Raw genomic sequence first — 20,886 nt, 5'->3', positions numbered from 1 at the left:
TTTTCTACACAAAATAAGATGAAAAATAAATAAACAAATCAAGAATAAAGAATCAATCAATCAGTAATAAATAAGTAAATATAATGATAATAATAATAAAACGGCAAATAATAAAAACTTAAGAAACCACATATAGTTGGTGGGTAGACAAATTATTTTTTCATATTAAAATGAACAAAGCATTATTAGAGCCCTGTAGACATGACAAAACACGACTATAGTCACATTTATACTCTTTTTATTTACAACATATTGCGCAACTGCAGGGTCTTGAGACACATGCTAACTCGCAAACTGGAGAGCTAACGACCTAAACGGTAGCCTTCAAGTTATTTCCTTTAAACTTAAATAGCCAAAAACTTACCACTTCCACACGGATAGGGAGGATAACTATTAACAGTTATTTAACCTTTAACATGAACATTAATCAAACTTAATAATTTTTTCTGGGTACATGATACCATATAGCATCCATATCAAACTTGCGCCGGCCGCACTAACATTAAACTTTCATATCAAGGCGGGGGCCTCAAACTAGTGTCCTGCGGGCCACATTTGGCCCGCGGGCTGCGTGTTTGAGACCACTGCTCTACACCATGGGTGTCAAATTTGTTTTCATTGAGGGCCACATCACAATTATGACTGCCATCAGAGGGCCACTTGTACTGTAATTGTCAATATACATGAATCTAAATGTGCAATTGCCTCATGATATTATGACACAATTTTCCTTGTATTTGATGATTATAGTTTAACTAAAAAATTGATGGATAAGTTGCTTTGAAATGATTAGTCGAGGTGCTTATTAATATAATAATATGCAAGAATTGTTGCATGATCAGATAATATTAAAGTTTAAAAGAACTGCATGTATTTTTCTCTCAAAATTAAAGAACAAATACATTTAGAAGGAAAAAAGATGAAGTGCATTATAGACACATATTATCACCAGGATTTTGCGGGCCATGTAAAATGATGTGGCGGGCCAGATTTGGCCCCCAGGCCTTGAGTTTGACACCCATGCTCCACACTATTGATACTTCTTTATAGATCTTTTTGTCAAACTGCTAGACAACACTGAAAATGACCAAGACAGCTTGATCTGATAAACAAATGAGCGAATTAAAGACCAAAATACTTTCCAGTCTTTTTTTCCCCTCACTTTCAACGTGACTCCTTCTGGAGGACGGTAAGCAGGTTAAATCCCTGAATAAAGTAAGATGGCCTGAGGGTAGAAATGCAGACATGGGCTAAACTGGGACAAGTGGGTCACCTTCATACTTCAGAACGGCATCCTGCAATAAAGCTTCATTAACGCCTTTTCCTAAACGCTCATGTACAGAAAATGTAAATGAGTACAGAATGTCTTTCTGACCATCATAATATAATATCTGACCATAGATACATAAAATAGAGTGGTAAAAGTCCAGAGGATTATTATATAACAAAATCAATGCCCCATTGCTTTGCCACAAAGCCAAGACGACTATTACAAGGCTGCTCTTACATTACAACTGTCAAAATGTTCATTTTTTTTTAGTTAATGGTGTTTCTTACCCTGGAGCTATAGAAGATCACAATCCAGCTGCAGACAAGATTAACTTTATAGCAAATAATCCTGCTAACATCAATTGTTAGTGACACAGATAGGACACAAGCTGGGCATCATATCACATTTGTATTATTTCTTTCAGTTCAAAGAAGGATAATGTACTGTATGTTCGGAAAACTAAAAAAAAAACAACTAATGGGTCCATTTGCACAAGCTAAAATAAATAAGAAAAACAGTAATAATCAAAACACACACAAAATAATGTAAATGATTCTAATATCTATTTGTCAAATACACCCAAGGTACTGGATCTCATTAGACTGTGCAAATGTACCTGATGAATTAGCCTTGGGTTGTATATGAAACTACCCTGTTAATTTCATACTTGCTAGTACTCCTGTGCTGACAGTCCTATTAATTTGGATGTGATATGATACTACTTGGATGGTTATATGATCATATGACATTTTGCCAATGCCAACAGCGTCCATACTATGTCAAAAGCACGTAGTTCGGAGAGAGATGCAAGGAGGACTTGCATACTTAGGGATCAGATCACGTGTACTCATCTACTAATATAATAGAAAGCTTGCACACATTCAGACAGACAGACAATTGCACTCTCTCCAGCAATGGGAACCCTGTGTCAAGTCTTTATCTTATCAAGTTGAATATTCCTTAAAGGGGCTGCCTGTCTTCCAGGAGAAGCTCTAATGACATTGAAGAGAATCCGTCTTTTGCTGTTAAATATCCTAAAATACTATTCAATCTACAGGGTCATTTATATGGTAATGCAAAGGTTAGCCCTCGCATAGGCTTTTGGTGCAGCTGTGGTCTTGCCTGTTTTGTGTGTGGATGATAAAGAAAAGTGAGGGAAAGAAGCACAAATTAGTGATGGTCTATGAAAGAGGCAAAGAAGGGAGATAAAAGGGAAAAGATGGAAGCTGAGAGAGCGAAAGAGAGAGAGAGAGAGAAGGGAGAAAAGATGTAAGACGAGGAGGAAGGGAGATATTCCCAAGGGTGGGTGCCGTAGGTAATTAAAACAGGGATGGACAGAGCTGGAGTCTAGCCAGTGAGAGCTCCATCTCCCCTCAGACTTCTTCTCCAATCAGGCCTTTCTGTCTAAAGCCAAATTGCTGCGAGCAGCAGACACGCTGCAGTCGTTGGCTGCAGTGAGTTAGCCGCTTATATGGTAATGGACGTACAGTGTGATAAATGTACAGCTCTGGAATGGAGGTACAAAGCAGCAACTAATGAATAGCTATCAAAAATCAAATATGTTGACTTAGAAATGCTGTGAAAACAACACATGCATCCGAAATCGCACATACACTCATACACGTAATGGTGCGCGTTCATTCACGCAGCAGCAAGGGCAAATGTTACTAACTGGAGTTTGACTGCAGTAAGCGCATATACATTCACTGCACAACTCGAAGCTGGAGGCGAGCACATGAGTATGCAGTGCACACACACTCAGACACACACGATGAGCCAAAGCGCAGGCACGCACGCTCCAGCCACGTATAACCACAATGAAGATACAATCATGTATCACACAATAGGGATATCATTTCTTCTCTTATTAGATTATTCTGTGTATACAGTGCAACAACTTTCTATTTCTATGTCATCACCATGCATCCCACTGCATATTGATGGAAAACGTAAGGTTGCTCTGACATCTTATTCTGTGTGTGCAGGGATCACCAGTACGAGTATACTTGGCTCTTTTGACAGACGCTTGCTAAGAGGATCACAGCTCACAATAGGTGGTCTTTGCACAGCAGTTATCAAAAGGCCAAATTGCTTATACAGTAGACTGATAGAAGAAAAGATGCATGGTTACACATTCATGCACAACAGTATCATGCTCTTCCTTGTTTAAAGGGAAAAGTTTACCTTTAGAAGTGAATGGGCCTGTAAAAACATCTCCACTATACCGTAGCTGCGAGACAAAAGACTCGGATATGCGTTTATCGTCCAAATATGTAGCTAAGCTGCCATAGCTAAAGCCTGCTTTTTGGCCTGCGAGTCTCACTGAATTTGTGAGGAAACAAAAGCCGAAAAAGTGGCAAGTTTTAAGACTAAGCCAGGCAGAAACGTACAACTCCATTTATTTTGTGCATGAAGGTACGAAGTCAAGTGCCTCTGCAGTGGCATTTGAGAAAAGGTTACGTGGTTATTGCTTGTTTTATTTGTGTGCGCCATCGAGATTGAAAAAAAAAGAGCATGAAATGGATTGTCATTTTTGCACTTTGAAATTTGGGGAAGTTAATGAGATCACAGAAGGTGACATATTAGACTAGCTGTGTGTTTTTTTTTTTAATGCATCAGCTGGGAGATCACTCACAACCAAATTGCCATACATGTAAAGGAATAATGAATAAGAGGAGCAGCTGCATGCAAAGCAGCGTTTTGCAGCGTAACATGTTAGTGTAACATGCATGACAAAAAAAACATGTGACTCAACCTGCAAATGTACAGTACTAAACAGCACATTTCACAGGGCAACAGCCAAGTCATTTTAAAACGAGTCTGCACCTCAGGGGAAGAATCAATGAGGACTGAAAGTCATAAAAGAGAGGATGCATGGCCACTGTAAAGCCAGCGAGTCCCACATACAAAACAACTGCAAGGCATGCTGCTTATCTGACTAAATCCTATGACTCAATCCACAATGGGAAGCATGGCTCAGGTGGTACGGAGACGTGAAGAAAAAAAACACAACCCTTAATTGCGCCTGATGCATCAACATTATGTAAATACACTGGTTAGTTAACGCAATGTGTGGATGGGTGAATGGTGCAACAGTTCAAGGCCGCTAAGGTGCGAGTGCAGCCTATTACCATATTTCACTCATCATGTGTATCTATAGTATAGTGGACAACAAAGCCTCCTATATAAAGCTCCTCAGGCTGTATGGCAGCCATTATTATTCTCCTTTCATTTTGAAACATCTGCAAGAATTCCCCTTGAAAGGCTCCTGAAGGCATCATGCCTCATCACAGGGAATGTTTTGCATGGGATTATTTTGAATACCTGTCTCTGGATGATTGTGAGTATCTGACAAGCATTGAAAGTACACCGGCATGACTCCAGGCCTTCTGCCTTCTTAATTCTGAAGAATGAAGCCCTTGAGGTCCATTCTCTGAGGACCATGTTGGAATAAGTCATGCGGTATAGGTGCTTGCTCAGCTGGGTCCTTCTCATCTTTTTGCTATTAGCTATTCTCCCTAATACCAAATGCTTAGCCAATACCTCATAAAGGTGGTCCTCGGTGTTCAGTGTTTTGTGTTTACGAACACATAAAACATAAAACAAATTGTAGCCAATAAAGACAAGACTTGCATTCCCGGTGCGCCAAAGAAAAGAAAAGCCATCACAATGGAAGTGAAAATGAACATTATAAAAAGCTCAGAGACTGGAGGTGGTGAGCTCTTTTGGTTAAGGATAAAGATTATTAATGAACGCTAGAGGGGTCATGGATTCTGTGCGCTGTTACAAGAAGATCTGGGAAGAGAGGATGCGGTTCCAGACTAGCCTGGGACAATATTCTAAGAAAGTAGAAAAGCCTGCAAGACAACTACAGAAAAAAAGTATGATTCCTTATCGCTGTGCTGCCGTTTTATATGCCACAATCTCCACTGTGATGCAATGACTCACCATTTGCTGTCTCCTTAAAATGACCATGAAATGAAAATAAAGACCAGAACCCTTCTTATTTGTTATTTTTTAGTATGTCTTGTCTCAACTGATGCTTTCAGCTTTTCATAGTTGATCTACTGCATCAGGATGGTCACTGCCCCTGTGGCCCCACTGCAAGCGGACTCTTACAAGGCACAATATTTTAATCTATCTGCAACTTTTTGGGGGCGGATGCTCACCAAAGTGTATCAAGTTTATTTGTTTCAATGAATTATCGGTTTAATTCTACTGACATAGAGAAAGGGTAGAATTAAACTAATTCTGCTTGTTTCTACTCTTTTTTGAATGCAAACCTTTTTCATACACCCCAGATTAGTTTTTTCATCACAAAACTTTTGAATTGTTTATTTATTTTTTTTTACAATATTGCACGTAACAAACGAGTCAGTTTGCCTTACACTGTATTGTTCCGTGAAATTCAGTGGCCAAAAAAAAGCATGCTACACATTGCTGACTCAGTGGCTATGCACCTGTTATAAATCACCCGACATGGGGCCAAAGAAGGTTATGAGTGTGAGAAGCACTAGTGAATTCAGTCTTGCCAGGATGTGCGGGATGTTAACATCAACAAGTTCCATCCATTCATCATTCATAATTATTCCCCATTATTCCACATGCAAAACTATTGTTATTCTCTATCAACAGGATTTTTTGTTAATATTTTTTGGTGTCTGGAACGGATTAATTGTATTTACATTATTTCTTATGGGAAAAGTTGCATCAGTTTTCTAATTGAATGTCTTTTGTTAAGAACTAAACTGAACTTAAATTGTACCACCATTCATAAAGTTTCAGGATAACTAACTTGGTTGTCTACTATATATACTTTCTATAAAACTTTGTACATTACTGCATGCTTCTAATGAAAATAGAATCCACATACTGTAAGTAGGGCTGTGGGTAGAAGGTATCTCTATAGTCACAAAACAAACATCCACAGCAAAGTAAGAGAAACTTCTCAAATGTCAGATGTGGTTTTGTGATCAACAACACCATTCTGTGAGTGAAAAAACCCACTCAGCCTTTGTGAACAAGTCAATGCTGTCATTGATGGAAACAGTTTAAGCAACTCCAGATTCAAGTGAAATCATCTTAAACACAGTAGCGTCGGTGGTTGACTCAGTCTCGGTGTAACAAAGGCAAATGGAGGCAATGTGTCGCTTTACATAAGAGATGTTAGGCCGTCTCCTCCTCAGTTTCATCACATAACAGGCTCCTTATCAAGCCCGTCATACTAATCAGTGGTTGATTTAGTTTCCTCGTGGATATCTGTATTATGCTGCAATCCAATCTATTTTTCCGGGCTTGAGATGCCCTGTTTGCGGCTTAGCATGTTTGATTAAATAGGGCCCTATGTGATCAATAGAGCTCATTAAGTGTCCCTATGGGCACCCAAAAGGCTCTCTTAGATTGCTTTTTACTTGCAGACAGCTACGCTTTATTGCTTTGACTAGTTTCCACTTTGTTTGTGGAATATTTGCTTCCACTTTGGAGGTTGTTTTCACAGGTGCATGAAGGACTGTTATGTTTCTTAGTTTGTGTGCAACTACAGCTTTTTTTAAGTATCCAACGAAATTTATTTGTGCTTCAAAGATGCTTAAATTACATTGTGATTAAATTGACAAAAAGTTATTTATTATGCTTTTTCCTCTTTTCGTGTTCAACGATGCCAAAGTTTCATTATCTGGTTTTGCACATTTGGAAGTGAGCCCTGGAAGAAGTTTGCCATGGATGCTTTGAATGCTCAGTTTCTGAGTTTTTTGTAACATCAGCTCACTGTGAATTCACAGTGGGACTGAGTTGGACCAATCACAGCGGAGTGGGCATGCCAGTGGGTGGAATAAAGCTTTCTGTGCAGCTTTATCGTGTATAGCTGCTCTATAACTCCACAACTCCACAACTACAACTCCATACAAAAGGCCAAAAATTAGCATAATAGCTCCCCTTTAAGTATAACTATATTATACTTATTATATATATATTATACTTATTATTACTTATATACTTATTATACTATATTAACTATTCTGTGGGTGGCACGGCGGTCGAGTGGTTAGCGCGCAGACCTCACAGCGAGGAGACAAGGGTTCAATTCCACCCTCGGCCAGCTCTGTGTGGAGTTTGCATGTTCTCCCCGTGCATGCGTGGGTTTTCTCTGGGTACTCCGGTTTCCTCCCACATTCCACAAACATGCTAGGTTAATTGGCCACTCCAAATTGCCCATAGGTATGAATGTGAGTGTGAATGGTTGTTTGTCTATATGTGCCCTGTGATTGGCTGGCGACCAGTCCCAAGACAGCTGGGATAGGCTCCAGCACCCCCCGACCCTTGTGAGGAAAAAAGCGGGAGAAAGTGAATGAATGAATGAACTATTCTGTGTGCGTCATGTTACCGTAATGTTTGATGAGACACACGTGGGCCAGACCTGATCGCTGGCTTGTATTACAGGTTTAAATGAACAACAGGCAATATAATCCCAAATAAAAATCCCTCATTACTCGTTACCCACACAAATTAAACTTACTGAAACTCAACTCTAAACCCCCGACATCAATTCCTGCACCTCACACATTTATAGTAACACACAAGTACAAGTTCCACGGTTCCACTTTATAGCCGTTCACTGATTAATTTCACAGTTGACAAAAGCCTTTGCAGAGGCCCTGCTATTTTCTTAATTCCATTACTGCAGCCTTGACTTTATTATACATGCAGATTGGTCTCTTAATCCCATTCCGCTTGTTTGCCTTCCCATGATTATGGTCCAGGGTAAGGTCATCACTGCATGTTTGGGATGAGTGGCTGCAAAAGTGCCTTCCAAATGGAGGCTGAGGCTGCACCTGTTGTTGCCCGTGCTTGCTGCAGTGTTGCTGGGTTTAGCACCTGCTCACAGGGCGCTTGTATGGCTGTCTGTGTGAGCGTCAATGATAACAGGGAGACTATTCACACAGCTGCCCTGACTGCTGTCTGCTGCCCCTTTCCCCCCCCCAACAGTCCTTCACTGGCCGCAATCATTTCTCTGCATCTCTGGCTTCCTTTTCTCTCCTTTAGTATGTGACAGATTACAATCTGATATAATGAATCTCTCCTACAACCACATTGCAGTGCTGCTCATTCATTTAGCCCTATTAATTTGGTCTCCAACCTTTTGTTTTCACCTGTCAACTCTGGACAGAAACATAAACCACAGCCACGGAGGAATTGGTTTTAGCCTCAAGGATGAAGCTGCAAACTATAAATTTAGCATACAGCTAAGTCATTTCAGTATAGGAGCTAAAGGACAACAGTGAGCGCATGTCACTTACAGTATATAGAGCTAATGGGCGTGCAGGCTTTGGCTATAATTTACATGGCAAGATATTTTTCAATTCTTGTCATTGCATTACTATTTTTCATAAAAAGTACATTATATTTTCAATATGCTGTTTCGTGTAATTTATTACGAATTGGCCTCATGGCCTCCAAATAATCAGATCTGACCTTTAGTCTTCTTACCAGGGAGCAATAAGCAAACACTTATTAAAATACCATAAATACAGTCTATGGACTAACTGAGTATCATTTTTTACAGAAATAACCCCCATTGTGATGACGACTTGTGATCTAAATAAGAATTTCAATCAAGCATTGTGTTACAATATTTGCACTGCAGTGTTTTAATGCGTAGAGTACACAGAGCTATGCAACATGGAAAAAGAATATTACCATTGCAGCAGTGCACGATACGTAAATCAATAATAATCATGAAAAAAGAACTTGCAGCAGACACAAAGAGCAATTCAGACAATCTACTGGTGACTCCAGATGGGCAAATAATGCAGCAATGGTGTTGCTCATATATGCTACAGAATGGACCTGCTCATGCCATCCGCCGTGCACATTTGCGCCTATCATTCGCTCCACTTGGCACACTCACCACACCAGATGGTCAGGTGGAGCAGGTGCCCGTCGCCCACTCGCCCTCTCTCTGCTCGCTACTCTTGCTTTCTGTGGAGAAAACGTGGATGGATGGCGCGGCTCTACGGAGCCCTTCTTAAAAAGAAAAAAAAGCAGCTCTTCAGCCGCACCTCACCTGTCTCTTCCCTCTTCTGTTGTTGCGCCTCGGCAGAGCATCACCGCCTGCCCGAATAAGCGACTCCAAAAACGCCGAGTTGAGTTTTTCAAATCCTGTGTTCGCAATCAAATAAGGATTTTTTTTTTGCTGCGGGGAACACGTTTTTATTTCCCAAATCTTGCAGACTGTGTGGAGTCCTCTGCAAGGGGACCGAGCTGCAAACGGTTTGCACTTGCAAATGTCAGCTAAATGTTGTCTTCCCTTTTTAATTTACAGTGGCGATGTGAACTGTGTAATGCAGAGCAGGCACATTGACAACACTAGCCCATAATTTACACACACACTCCTGCAGTGGATCAATGATGAATGGAAGACCCCCCCACTCTCTCTCTCTCTCATTCTCTCTCTCTCTCTCTCTCTCTCTCTCTCATTCTCTCTCTCTCTCGCACACACACACACACACACACACATATACTAAATATCTCAAATATATCAAATATCACAATTAAATATGTAGATGATATGTATACATACACCACACATGAATAAATTATTTCAAATATTGAGTTTTAATGTAATGTTTCTGGAAAGCAATTTACATTGGACTTAAATGTATCCTCATATTGGTGTGTGTAATTTTATTATGTTATGTTAGTATATTATGTTAGGGCATGTGTGAAAACTGGCTTTAAACTTTGAATAACAGTGTAATACAATAAATGAACTTCTTTATGAACTTCTTTATCTTATGTATAATATAATATACTATAATATAATATACTATAATATAATATAATATAATATAATATAATATAATATAATATAATATAATATAATATAATATAATATAATATAATATAATATAATATAATATAATATAATATAATATAATATAATATAATATAATATAATATAATATAATATAATATAATATAATATAATATAATATAATATAATATAATATAATATAGGCGGCACGGCAGTCGAGTGGTTAGCGCAAAGACCTCACAGCTAGGAGACCAGGGTTCAATTCCACCCATCACCCTCGGCCATCTGTGTGGAGTTTGCATGTTCTCCCCGTGCATGCGTGGGTTTTCTCCGGGTACTCCAGTTTCCTCCCACATTCCAAAAACATGCTAGGTTAATTGGTGACTCCAAATTGTCCATAGGTATGAATGTGAGTGTGAATGGTTGTTTGTCTATATGTGCCCTGTGATTGGCTGGTGACCAGTCCAGGGTGTACCCCGCCTCTCGCCCGAAGACAGCTGGGATAGGCTCCAGCACCCCCCGCGACCCTCGTGAGGAAAAAGCGGCAGAGAATGAATGAATAATATAATATAATATAATATAATATAATATAATATAATATAATATAATATAATATAATATAATATAATATAATATAATATAATATAATATAATATAATATAATATAATATAATATAATATAATATAATATAATATAATATAATATAATATAATATAATATAATATAATATAATATAATATAATATAATATAATATAATATAATATAATATAATATAATATTTTCATTCATTCATTCATTCATTCATTTTCTACCGCTTTTTCCTCACGAGGGTCGCGGGGGTGCTGGAGCCTATCCCAGCTGTCTTCGGGTGAGAGGCGGGGTATATTATTTTATAATATATAATATTTCATAATTTATAATATATAATATTTTATATTTGCCAATCAGAGGGCACATATAACGTAGCGTGTATAACCCAGCATGTTTTTGGAATGTGGGAGGAAACCGGAGTACCCTGAGAAAACCCACGCATGCACGGGGAGAACATGCTAACTCCACACATATTATAATAATATAATCTAAAACATAACACAACACAACATAAAAATATAACATAATATAATGTGTTTATGGAAAATTGTTCACAAGCACGTTGCAAATAAAGTTTTCAGACTGGCCTGACATCACTTCCGGATATAATCCGCTAGTGCTAGAGGAAAAAAAATCTCGTAGCCATAAATGTAATCTGGCTAGCCACACAAAATCCGTCGGTTTACTTGAGTAAAACCATCCATGTCAAGGCACAAAGGGGATTGTCGAAGTGTTGTGCTGCTTGCGTGTACAAATAGGAGCACTTCAGCCTTTCGCACCACGTACCGTGAATTGGTAAGTAGCTAGCTCACATGCTAACGTACTAGCACCAAATGCTAGCTGTCTAGTCTAGCAGGTTGCTCTGCTAACAATAGTTGATTTTGATTCGAACAGATTGCCGGCAATAGCCCATGCAGTTGTATTCATTTTCACACGTCATACACATAATCAACGTGATTATGTGTACGATGGGACGCTGTGGATAGAGAGCTATATGACAGCAAATGCTAGCGTTAGAGGTTGTCATCGTAGATACTTAATTAGCATATCAGTCTCGGTTGTCGCCCCGTGAGCTAATGTGTCATTATCAGTCACATATGTCATCAATGATAAACACATTTTCCCTTCGAGACCATATCATAAACATGGGCGACTTCAGCGAATTCAACCTCCACATATCTAAAAGTAATCTACATTATATACATGAATCTGTAAGGACAATCAACAATTCTGCTAGCAGTTCGTTTTCATTTACATTACTGGAAATAAATAACTTGGATTCAGGGTTCCCATTTTTACACTGTTGTGTATTTTGAGAGGTGAAAATCGCTCTAGTTTAACCAATAGAGCGTGTCTTGATATTTTAAAGCGAAAGCTCATGTTTATGTTTAGGTTCGTCAAGGCTCAGTGACTAGTACGGAAGTCCTAGGCACCATTGTGTGCCAGCAGTCCATTCCAAGACCCAGGGACTCTTGAATCCAGGTAAGGTCATGATAAAAAGATAAATTAATAACTGGTAACTTTGCATTGCATTTCTGATTAAGTTATATGAGGTTGTTATTATGAATGTACCTATGGATAACCTATGTAACCAAGAGGGTTTTTAGGCGACCCCACTATTGAAATAAACGTAAATGCGGATTCAAACAGTTCGGTAATTCTAATTAGCCCATCTGTGTTTTTTTGGTTCTCTAGAAGATGAATGGTCTGTCCATACGAGAGCTATGCTGCCTATTCTGCTGCCCTCCTTGCCCCAGCCGCATCGCAGCCAAATTAGCTTTCCTCCCTCCAGAGCCCACATACGCCCTTCTCCCTGACCCAGATCCCAATGCTGGAGCTGGAACTGCATCTGGGTCTAACCCTGGGGCGACGCTCCCTTCTCTCGGAGCTCCCGGCCTACGTTCTCGGCTGAGTGCTGGTAGTGGTGCTGACAGAGGAGGTGGTGGAGGTGGAGGCACTAGTGGTGGAGGAGGTGGCGGTGCTGGGGCTGGATGTGAGAGCAGGTGGAAGCTGCATCTCACGGAAAGAGCAGAGTTTCAGTATTCTCAGAGAGAGCTGGATGTGACAGATGTGTTCCTGACCAGATCTAACAGAGGGAACAGGGTTGGATGCATGTATATACGCTGTGCCCCTAATGCCAGGTGTGTACACTGTTTCCACAAAACACACAATACAACACATTTTCTCTTTCTATGAAATGTTATCAACCTGTATCCCGCACAGTGGTACCTTGTTGGTGGTCGTCATTATGAATTCCTTCAAGAAGGTCAGATGAAAACTGAAGTGTACGAAAACCGAAGCATTTTTTTATCATAGGAGGTTATGGAAAAATTGTTGTAAATGTTTGTTCTGCTGCATACAGACCATTTAACAAATTATGCATGTTCTAGAGCATTGGTCTCAAACTCAATTTACCTGGGGTCCACTGAAGCTAGGGTCTGGGCAAGGCTGGGCCGCATCAGGTTTTCAAAAAAAAAAAAGCATTTATTAAAAACAGAAAAATATACAAACTTTTTCAGTGCTTTGGTTCCGATTTTCTACAATAAAAGCTCTGATAAAACATTCCAAATTCCACAGATTAAAATTAACAAAGCATTATTAGAGCCCTGTAGACATGACAAAACACGACTATAGTCACATTTATACTTTTTTTATTTACAACATATTGTGCAACTGCAGGGTCTTGAGACACATGCTAACTCGCAAACTAGAGAGCTAGCGACCTAAACGGTAGCCTTCAAGTTATTTCCTTTAAAATTAAATAGCTAAAAACTTACCACTTCCACACGGATAGGGAGCATAACTATTAACAGTTCTTTAACCTTTAACATGAACATTAATCAAACGTAATAATTTTTTCTGGGTACATGATACCATACAGCATCCATATCAAACTTGCACGGGCCGCACTAACATTAAGCTTTCATATCAAGGCGGGGGCCTCAAACTAGTGTCCGCGTGTTTGAGACCCCTGTTCTAGAGTATAATTGTAGTTTTACATTCAGAAAACAATGCAGAATAGAATATGGCTGCCTGAACAAGCAATGCTGGGTGTCATGTCTGTCCGCATCTTTATTTATAACACAAGATTCCACGCACCAAGGGGTAAAATACTGTACAAAAACATTTGGCACATGCAATATTGTACGATAACCACGACAGCGTGAAAACCAAGGCAACATTATGGCACAAAAAAACAATTATATGAAAATTCAGATGTTCAAAAACCAAGGTTTGACTGTATTTTGTGGCACTAATTGTCCACTCTGTACTTTTGCCTGCTTTCTGAAGTCTCTCCTTTTGCTTCTCAGGTTCACGGTGTTGTTTTCACATGGCAACGCAGTTGACCTTGGTCAGATGAGCAGCTTTTACATCGGCTTGGGAACACGCATCAACTGCAACATATTCTCTTACGATTACTCAGGCTATGGGGTTAGCACTGGCAAGCCATCAGAGAAAAACCTTTATGCTGACATTGATGCCGCCTGGCATGCCTTGCGCTCTAGGTGAGATTGTCCCATTCCATTCATGTAGATTTTATATTTAATAACCAACATGATGTATTAACACTTGGATTGCTCAGTTTTCTTTGAATGGGTTGTCTAATCTTTATACTTTTTTGCCAACCAAATGTATGCTAAATGCAGTGGAAACTTGAAGTAGGTTGTTAAAAATGCTCCCATAGGAGGGATCTGTTCCAGGGTCAAACTGTCACTAAATACTATATGGTTCAACCAATTTTATAGTTAAGGACTTTCATTATTAGTACAGACCTGCCATCATGTATGGTTTTGTTGTACTTGGCATGCAATGTGACTCTTGAATATTCTTGTATGTAGGCCTGTCACGATAACAAATTTTTGCCTTAAAATGTGTGTGACATGTGCATGTACGTTCTCCCAGACAATTCAGACATTTCTAACGTTCCTCCAAATGTTGGCTTTTCAACCATATTGAAAGGTTGAATTTCTTTTGCAATGTAGCAAGACACACTGAGCGCGCACCATTTTGCGCTGTTTCGGTTTATATATTGACTTCATTGATCAAACAAAACGCCTCTGCTGTACCTCTACGCTGGAGATGTGGCATTCAGCTTAGAAACGCTTTTGTGCCTTCATTCACATTGGCCTTTTCTCGCCAACTTCTAGCACTGTGTATCCACTCAATACGTACCCATTCTACACTTACAGGGACAAAGAGGCTTAATTAAGGCTGAAGAGGGTTCACTCTCTCCGTTCATTCCTCTATAGAACCAATGTACACACATGTAGAGTGAACCCCCTTGTCATGGAGCCTGTGTGGTACAGCGAGACGAGGAGAAAAAGTAGGCATAGCTATAGGCTCATGACAATTTATCGAGGCATCAAAATGATCAACCTAGATTATTCTGACAGGCCTTCTTGTATGCTTCACTGCTCTCCATTTTGTTGCATTTTGCTGGTTTCAGTTTTGAGTTCAGTCTGTACAGTACAGATATATAAATAGATATTAAATCGATATCATAAATTGATATTACCTCTTTCTCAATACCATTTCATTTCAGGCGAGGGGGGCACATTTCTGTCCATCAGTGGGGGATCAACAGAAAATAATTGAGAAACACTGCTCTAGTATGTGATGGTCTCACAGAAAAAAAATCTGCACAGTGGAAACATGCACTTAAATCATAAAAAAATTCACAACAATGTTTCAAACGGATATTATCAGATGTTTGAAATATTTCTCAGGTATGGCATCAGCCCTGAGAACATCATCCTGTATGGACAGAGCATCGGCACGGTGCCCACAGTGGACTTGGCGTCACGCTTTGAGTGTGCTGCAGTGGTTCTACACTCTCCTCTGACCTCTGGAATGAGAGTGGCCTTCCCCGACACCAAGAAGACCTACTGCTTTGATGCCTTCCCCAAGTAAGCCTACTCCTTTTTGTTAAAAAAAAAGAATGACTATTTCAGTCACCAATCTGACTGAAATAGTTAGCTTGAAAAAAATTCTGCCCCCTAAGGGGGACATGACGGAAAATAATTGAGAAGCACTGGCCTAGTGGACTTTTCCACACCATACCCTTATCAATCCAATGAATTCATTCTTGTGGCGTTCCAGAAAACTGGGGAACCAGACATTTCCGCTCTCCTAAGCTTATCCCAGCTGACTTTTGTCTGAGAGATGGGGTCATCCTGGACTGGGGACATATAGACAAACCACTCACATTCACACCTGTGAATGTAAAGTCCCCAATGCAAACAGGAGAAAACCTACATACACTGAGAACACGCTAAATGAATGGCTAAATGAAGTAAAATACAAATATTAGGCATTCAGAAGCATTGAAATACATATTCGACACTGAAACTAATCTCAGTACATCAGCAATGTTAGGTGAGGCACTCAAGTATCAGACTTGATTGTCAGAACAACAGGCTGATATTGCAGGTTTGAATTATCTCTCACACAATAGTAATAACATAATCATAAAAATAACGTCCATTGTGTCCTCCACACTGCTAGAATGTGTTTAATGCAGACCTGCCAACATGTACTCATTTTTTGTACTAGGCATACATTTTGACCCTTAATTACGTTTCTATGTTTTTTGTTGCTCTATGGACACTCGCACAATTTTTGTGGAGTTGCCATAACAATTTGCACGGAATGATGACCCCTCTGTGAATCAGAGCGCTCCCTTTTTATATCTGCGTCCTGCAGCTGCTACTCCTAGCAAGTGCTTGCGGTTCACTACAATTCACTCAGTGTCTCAAATTGAACAGGAATTACCATCACTGCTGCTCAGCACATGCAAGCCGCATTTACAAAGTAAAATTAAGATGATCTTGACCTGACGATATTGTTCACCACTCATTGGTCTATTGGATGTGCGTGTTACAGAGTACTGTAGCATCCTGATAGAGTCAGAGACTGATGCCCTTTTTATTGTTTTTGAAGGCCAACAGTAGCGCTCAGTTCCTACACAGTATGCTTCTTTTGTGCTGTTGTGAGGAAGAGACGTGTACTCACAACACACTCAAACAACAACACTGCCTTTTTGTCTACCAATAACACGCGAACATTGATACATGTTACATGGCTTATGTGACATGGTGAGAGATGCTCTGCATCATCTATATAACCTTTAAAATGGTATGAAAAGTGTATTTCTCCAAACTAGGATTCAATATTCGCAAATGGAATGTTTTCATAGTGAGAGCATAGAAAACCTGTTTATGACGTCTAAATACAGATTTTACCTTTCTTTACCGTTCTCTGGACATGAAATTACACCCCTGCTGTCACCTTTACACTTGCATTACCCAATCTAGTAGACATGATAGAAAATAAGCCATTCATACATGAATAACAGATTCACACATTAGCACTGAGAGCGTACTTCTTGGTGGCTATCGTCTCATCAATGTAACGTTACTCACCCCTAGAGACCCGTGTAGACTACGAACCTCCTGCCACTGTTTGTAGTTGAGGAAAACCTCACGCTGCATTGCCATCGCTTTGTTTACAAACAGAGAACACAGGAGCTGCTGTTGGCCACACTTTAGTTTACACTTCTAACCTGCTGCTAGCACTCATTTAACCCTAGCAAGCTAACAGCACACACACGTCACTTCCCAGGCTCAGTTTCTTAATGGCACACACAAGTGGCAAAAACTGTATTACATTCATATCACATCCTTTGAATGCCTTATATTTGTATTTTTGTTAATTTAGCCATGTTTATGCTTGAAAATGCTGAATGAATGAGCTTGAAAAAAAGGTCAGTAACTTTTTCCACATAGACAATCTAAGTAAATATTTACAAAGGCGCCGTTGTCATGCAAATCATACATCATTTTCATGTAAACTACTTTTTAAAAATGCAAAAAACCCCATTCATTAGCATATTGCTTTACCTCATAAAACTTGACTTAGACTCATGGCAAGAATCCTCAAAAGTCAAACTTAATTGTGCCCTCGCCCCCCCTCCCCACACTCCTTCCAGCATCGAGAAGGTGTCAAAGATCCCGTCTCCCGTGCTCATCATCCACGGTACAGAGGACGAGGTCATCGACTTCTCCCACGGTCTTGCCCTGTTTGAGCGCTGTCCAAAGGCAGTGGAGCCCCTCTGGGTGGAGGGCGCCGGTCACAACGACATTGAGCTTTACAGTCAGTACCTTGAGAGGCTACGGCGCTTCATCAACCAGGACCTGGCTGCACAGCACGCCTGAGAATCGAACAACAACCTCTCTGCGTGCACGTGTGTGTGTGTGTGTGCAAGAAAAAGAGAGAAGCCGGTGTGATTTGGCTGAGACAGATAACTCAGAGGGATGTGTCATTTTTGGCACATCTGTGTGTCTTTTAAACAACACATTTAATGTTACTTTTTAAAAATGACTGCATTAAAAGAACTGTCTCTTTAAAATTTGAGTGTGTTTTTCAAAGTCATTAGGTGTATTTATCTGTAGTATAGTGCGTTTTTAATGTGAGGGAAGTTCAGTTAACTTTGCACCTAAAAGTGAATACGTTGAAATACATTTTCATATGTATAAGTAACAACTATGTTTTGTCCAAAAAGACACACAGATGTCATTTGTGAATGAATGAATGAATGAATGAATGAATGAATGAATGGGTGTGGTCCTGGATGTAAAAGTCTTAATATCATGGACCTGTGTGTGAGTGAGTGAGGCAGCTTTCGGAAAAAATGAAGGACACCCTGTTGACATGGATAACAGTGAGGGAAAGCTTCTTGTGATTTCTGACTATTGATGTTTTATTTGTCTTATTTGTGTGTGTATGAAGAATACCTCCACAGTTTGACCAGTTCTTTATAGTGGACAACCACTGGTCAGACCACTTGGTTTACCTGTCAGTGGACATGCAACTGACCGATTGTCAGCTAGTAACGCTCACCCCTGATACATGTAGTTCCGGGCGGGGAGGGCCGTGGTAGCATCCTCAGTCTGGAGCGCCACTCCACCCCCTGACGAGATGAGCTGATCTTCCTGTTTTTTGGGAGTGCCGTAGCGTTTGCCTTTTTACTGTTCAGACTTGCAGCTGCTCCTTGCAGGGTTTGGGTTGCCATGTTGCTTTCAGCCCATGAGCAGGTTTGTTGAGGAAGGTATGTGAGGTTGTTTTCAACACGTAAACAGTAGTTTGGTAAAACGGGACATGTCAGCATTGAAGTGTGCATACGTAGTAGAGCTTGGCCCTGATTGGGCCTGTGAAGGTGAAGCCTGTAACATTTAGCACAGTACAAAGTAAAACTTTGTTTTCCTACATTAACTCTCATCACAGTTCTGTTCACATTTTGTCCTGATGGAATGAATCAGAACAGTTGTGTTGCTGGGCCGGGTCCGTAGATGGTTTCCTGTGTGAAGCACTTGTCTGGGATGAACAGATGGACTTTTATGTGTGTGTGCTTGTTTTTTGTTTTTTTTAAATAGATGCCCGCTAGCCTGCTAACTTCTTTGTCTCTTTGTAGACAAAGAAATATTGGGGCCACACTGAATAGAGAAAAAAAATTCATATTACGAGAGAAAGTAGTCCTCTATAAGAACAACGGGTTTTCAAAGTGTGGCGCAGTCAGCCTCCCTGACAATTGATTTGACCTTGAAACATCACAAAACTCCTTCAAGGCTGCCGGTGTCTCACAATTGGCAAATCTAACAATTAAAATTAAAACCTGATAATCCTGACATTACTACTTTGTTCTCTTGGTGTTCTACATAATATATATTTTTGGTCTTTTTAGTGTGGCATCTAATACTAGCCCTCTGGTGACTGGCAGCACACTGCCTGACCCAAGCCATGACCTTCTCACTTTGGTGTGGTGCAGGTTCCACCACACACACACCTTTGCACATACACACACATACATGTACTGTATGATACAGTAAACCTAGACATTTATGTATGTATTAGATCAAGCATGACAAAAAGCAGGTCTTAAGTTCCGCACTATTGTACAAAGAATCCAAAGTGTAACAAGGGTATAAAATGTAAAGTTTGTGTGTTATTATTGTCGTGCGTCTTCAGTAGGCCAGATGGGCGTGAAGGTGACTGGCTTCCTGTTGTCAGAAAGGACCCGTCGGACCAGTTTGTGCACCTGAGGTTGTTTTGGCGGCAGACATCACCTGAGCCCATGGACGAGTGCTCAGTGCTGTTCTGATGACTCATTCTTTCAAAACAGGGAATCTCATCGTGCTTTGTGTCTGTGATGTTGAACTCATGGAGGTCTGTTACCACCTTCAAACCAGGGATCCGCCACATTTGTTCAAAAAAACATTTATCAACCCTTTTCCTCAACATGAGAAGTCCGAGGCCTCATTTTTTTTCCTGGACATGTTTTCAGGGATGCACCCACCTCGCATGGGTTTGGGGTGTCAACGTAACCCGTTTATTGATGCGCCACTATGGTTGATGTTTAGTGTTTCCCTGGACTTTTATTGAGGGGGGGGGTGTCGAACAGTGAAAACTGTATGCATGTCTATTGTGTTTTGCAGAGCAAGTGATTGGGTGGGATGCTCTCTCTACTATGTATTCTATATGAGGGCAAAGCTCAGCCAGTGGCATTGGATCTTTGAAGCGCTTTAAAAAGAAAAAAACAAGGACATTTATTTGATTTTTTTTATTGCTGATACTAACTGATGTATATGAGTTTTGTGCTAGGGGTCGAGTGGGTAGGCGGGTGGGCAGGGCTACTTGAACACTACTAGTGGACTGTTTATATGGTAACTGTACTTACCTATTTTATTCTTTGTATTATGATTTGTAATTTTATGTTGCTTTTTGAACTGAGACTATGATGTAATGGAATTAATACATGGGACTGAATCTTGACCTTTTTATGGATAACAAAAGTAATAAAAGATCACTTATGTACAAAAAGCAAAATGGTCAAATTGATTTGAATCCCAATTCTGTTTTGAACCCCCCCCCCCCCCAAAAAAAAAAAGCCTATAAGGACTTGAAGTTCTTACATCGTGATACTGAGTTGTCAGTTTCCGTTTATTATGTGATACATTTCAAGTGAGATTGTACACACTGGACTTGAAGTAACAAGGTTTAGGTTGAGGTTCCACGCATGTAAAACGGTGGAACACACACCACAATGGTGCATAGTGATACAAATGAAGAGAAATTAACACAGAGCAATTGAGAGGTCTGCCTTTTTTTGTTTGTTATTAACAGTTTTATAATGAATGTATTACTCTTTTGAACGC

At 40.0% G+C, this 20,886-nt stretch overlaps 2 protein-coding genes across 2 annotated transcripts in view; one reads left to right on the top strand and one right to left on the bottom strand.

Moving 5' to 3' along the window:
- LOC131124947 (semaphorin-6B-like) overlaps positions 1 to 9,645 on the bottom strand; it is a 36,908-nt gene extending 27,263 nt beyond the window's left edge. The window contains exon 1 of the mRNA XM_058065958.2: positions 9,177 to 9,645. The gene's annotated coding sequence lies outside the window, so the exon portion shown is untranslated. The remainder of the gene's footprint in view (positions 1 to 9,176) is intronic.
- Positions 9,646 to 11,270: 1,625 nt separating this feature from the next.
- On the top strand, positions 11,271 to 20,534 carry LOC131126350 (alpha/beta hydrolase domain-containing protein 17A-like). Its single transcript, XM_058068792.2, has 6 exons — positions 11,271 to 11,470; positions 12,068 to 12,157; positions 12,371 to 12,816; positions 13,987 to 14,181; positions 15,403 to 15,582; positions 17,664 to 20,534. Exons 3-6 carry the CDS (start codon positions 12,374 to 12,376, stop codon positions 17,887 to 17,889), a joined length of 1,044 nt encoding a protein of 347 aa, XP_057924775.1. The 5' UTR covers positions 11,271 to 11,470; positions 12,068 to 12,157; positions 12,371 to 12,373; the 3' UTR covers positions 17,890 to 20,534.
- The last annotated feature ends 352 nt before the right edge of the window (positions 20,535 to 20,886 follow it).

This window comes from Doryrhamphus excisus, linkage group LG6 (assembly GCF_037039965.1).
Source record: "Doryrhamphus excisus strain RoL-2023G ecotype Guam linkage group LG6, RoL_Dexc_Guam_v1.1, whole genome shotgun sequence".
Taxonomy (NCBI): Eukaryota; Metazoa; Chordata; class Actinopteri; order Syngnathiformes; family Syngnathidae; genus Doryrhamphus; species Doryrhamphus excisus.
This window is presented reverse-complemented; position numbering and strand designations above follow the sequence as displayed.

Coding starts and splice junctions, on each gene's coding strand:
- LOC131126350 (XM_058068792.2), top strand. CDS start 12,374: ATGAATGGTCTGTCCATACGAGAGCTATGCTGCCTATTCTGCTGCCCT. Junction 12,817..13,986: donor CGCTGTGCCCCTAATGCCAG/GTGTGTACACTG, acceptor TTTGCTTCTCAG/GTTCACGGTGTTGTTTTCAC. Junction 15,583..17,663: donor TGCTTTGATGCCTTCCCCAA/GTAAGCCTACTC, acceptor CACTCCTTCCAG/CATCGAGAAGGTGTCAAAGA.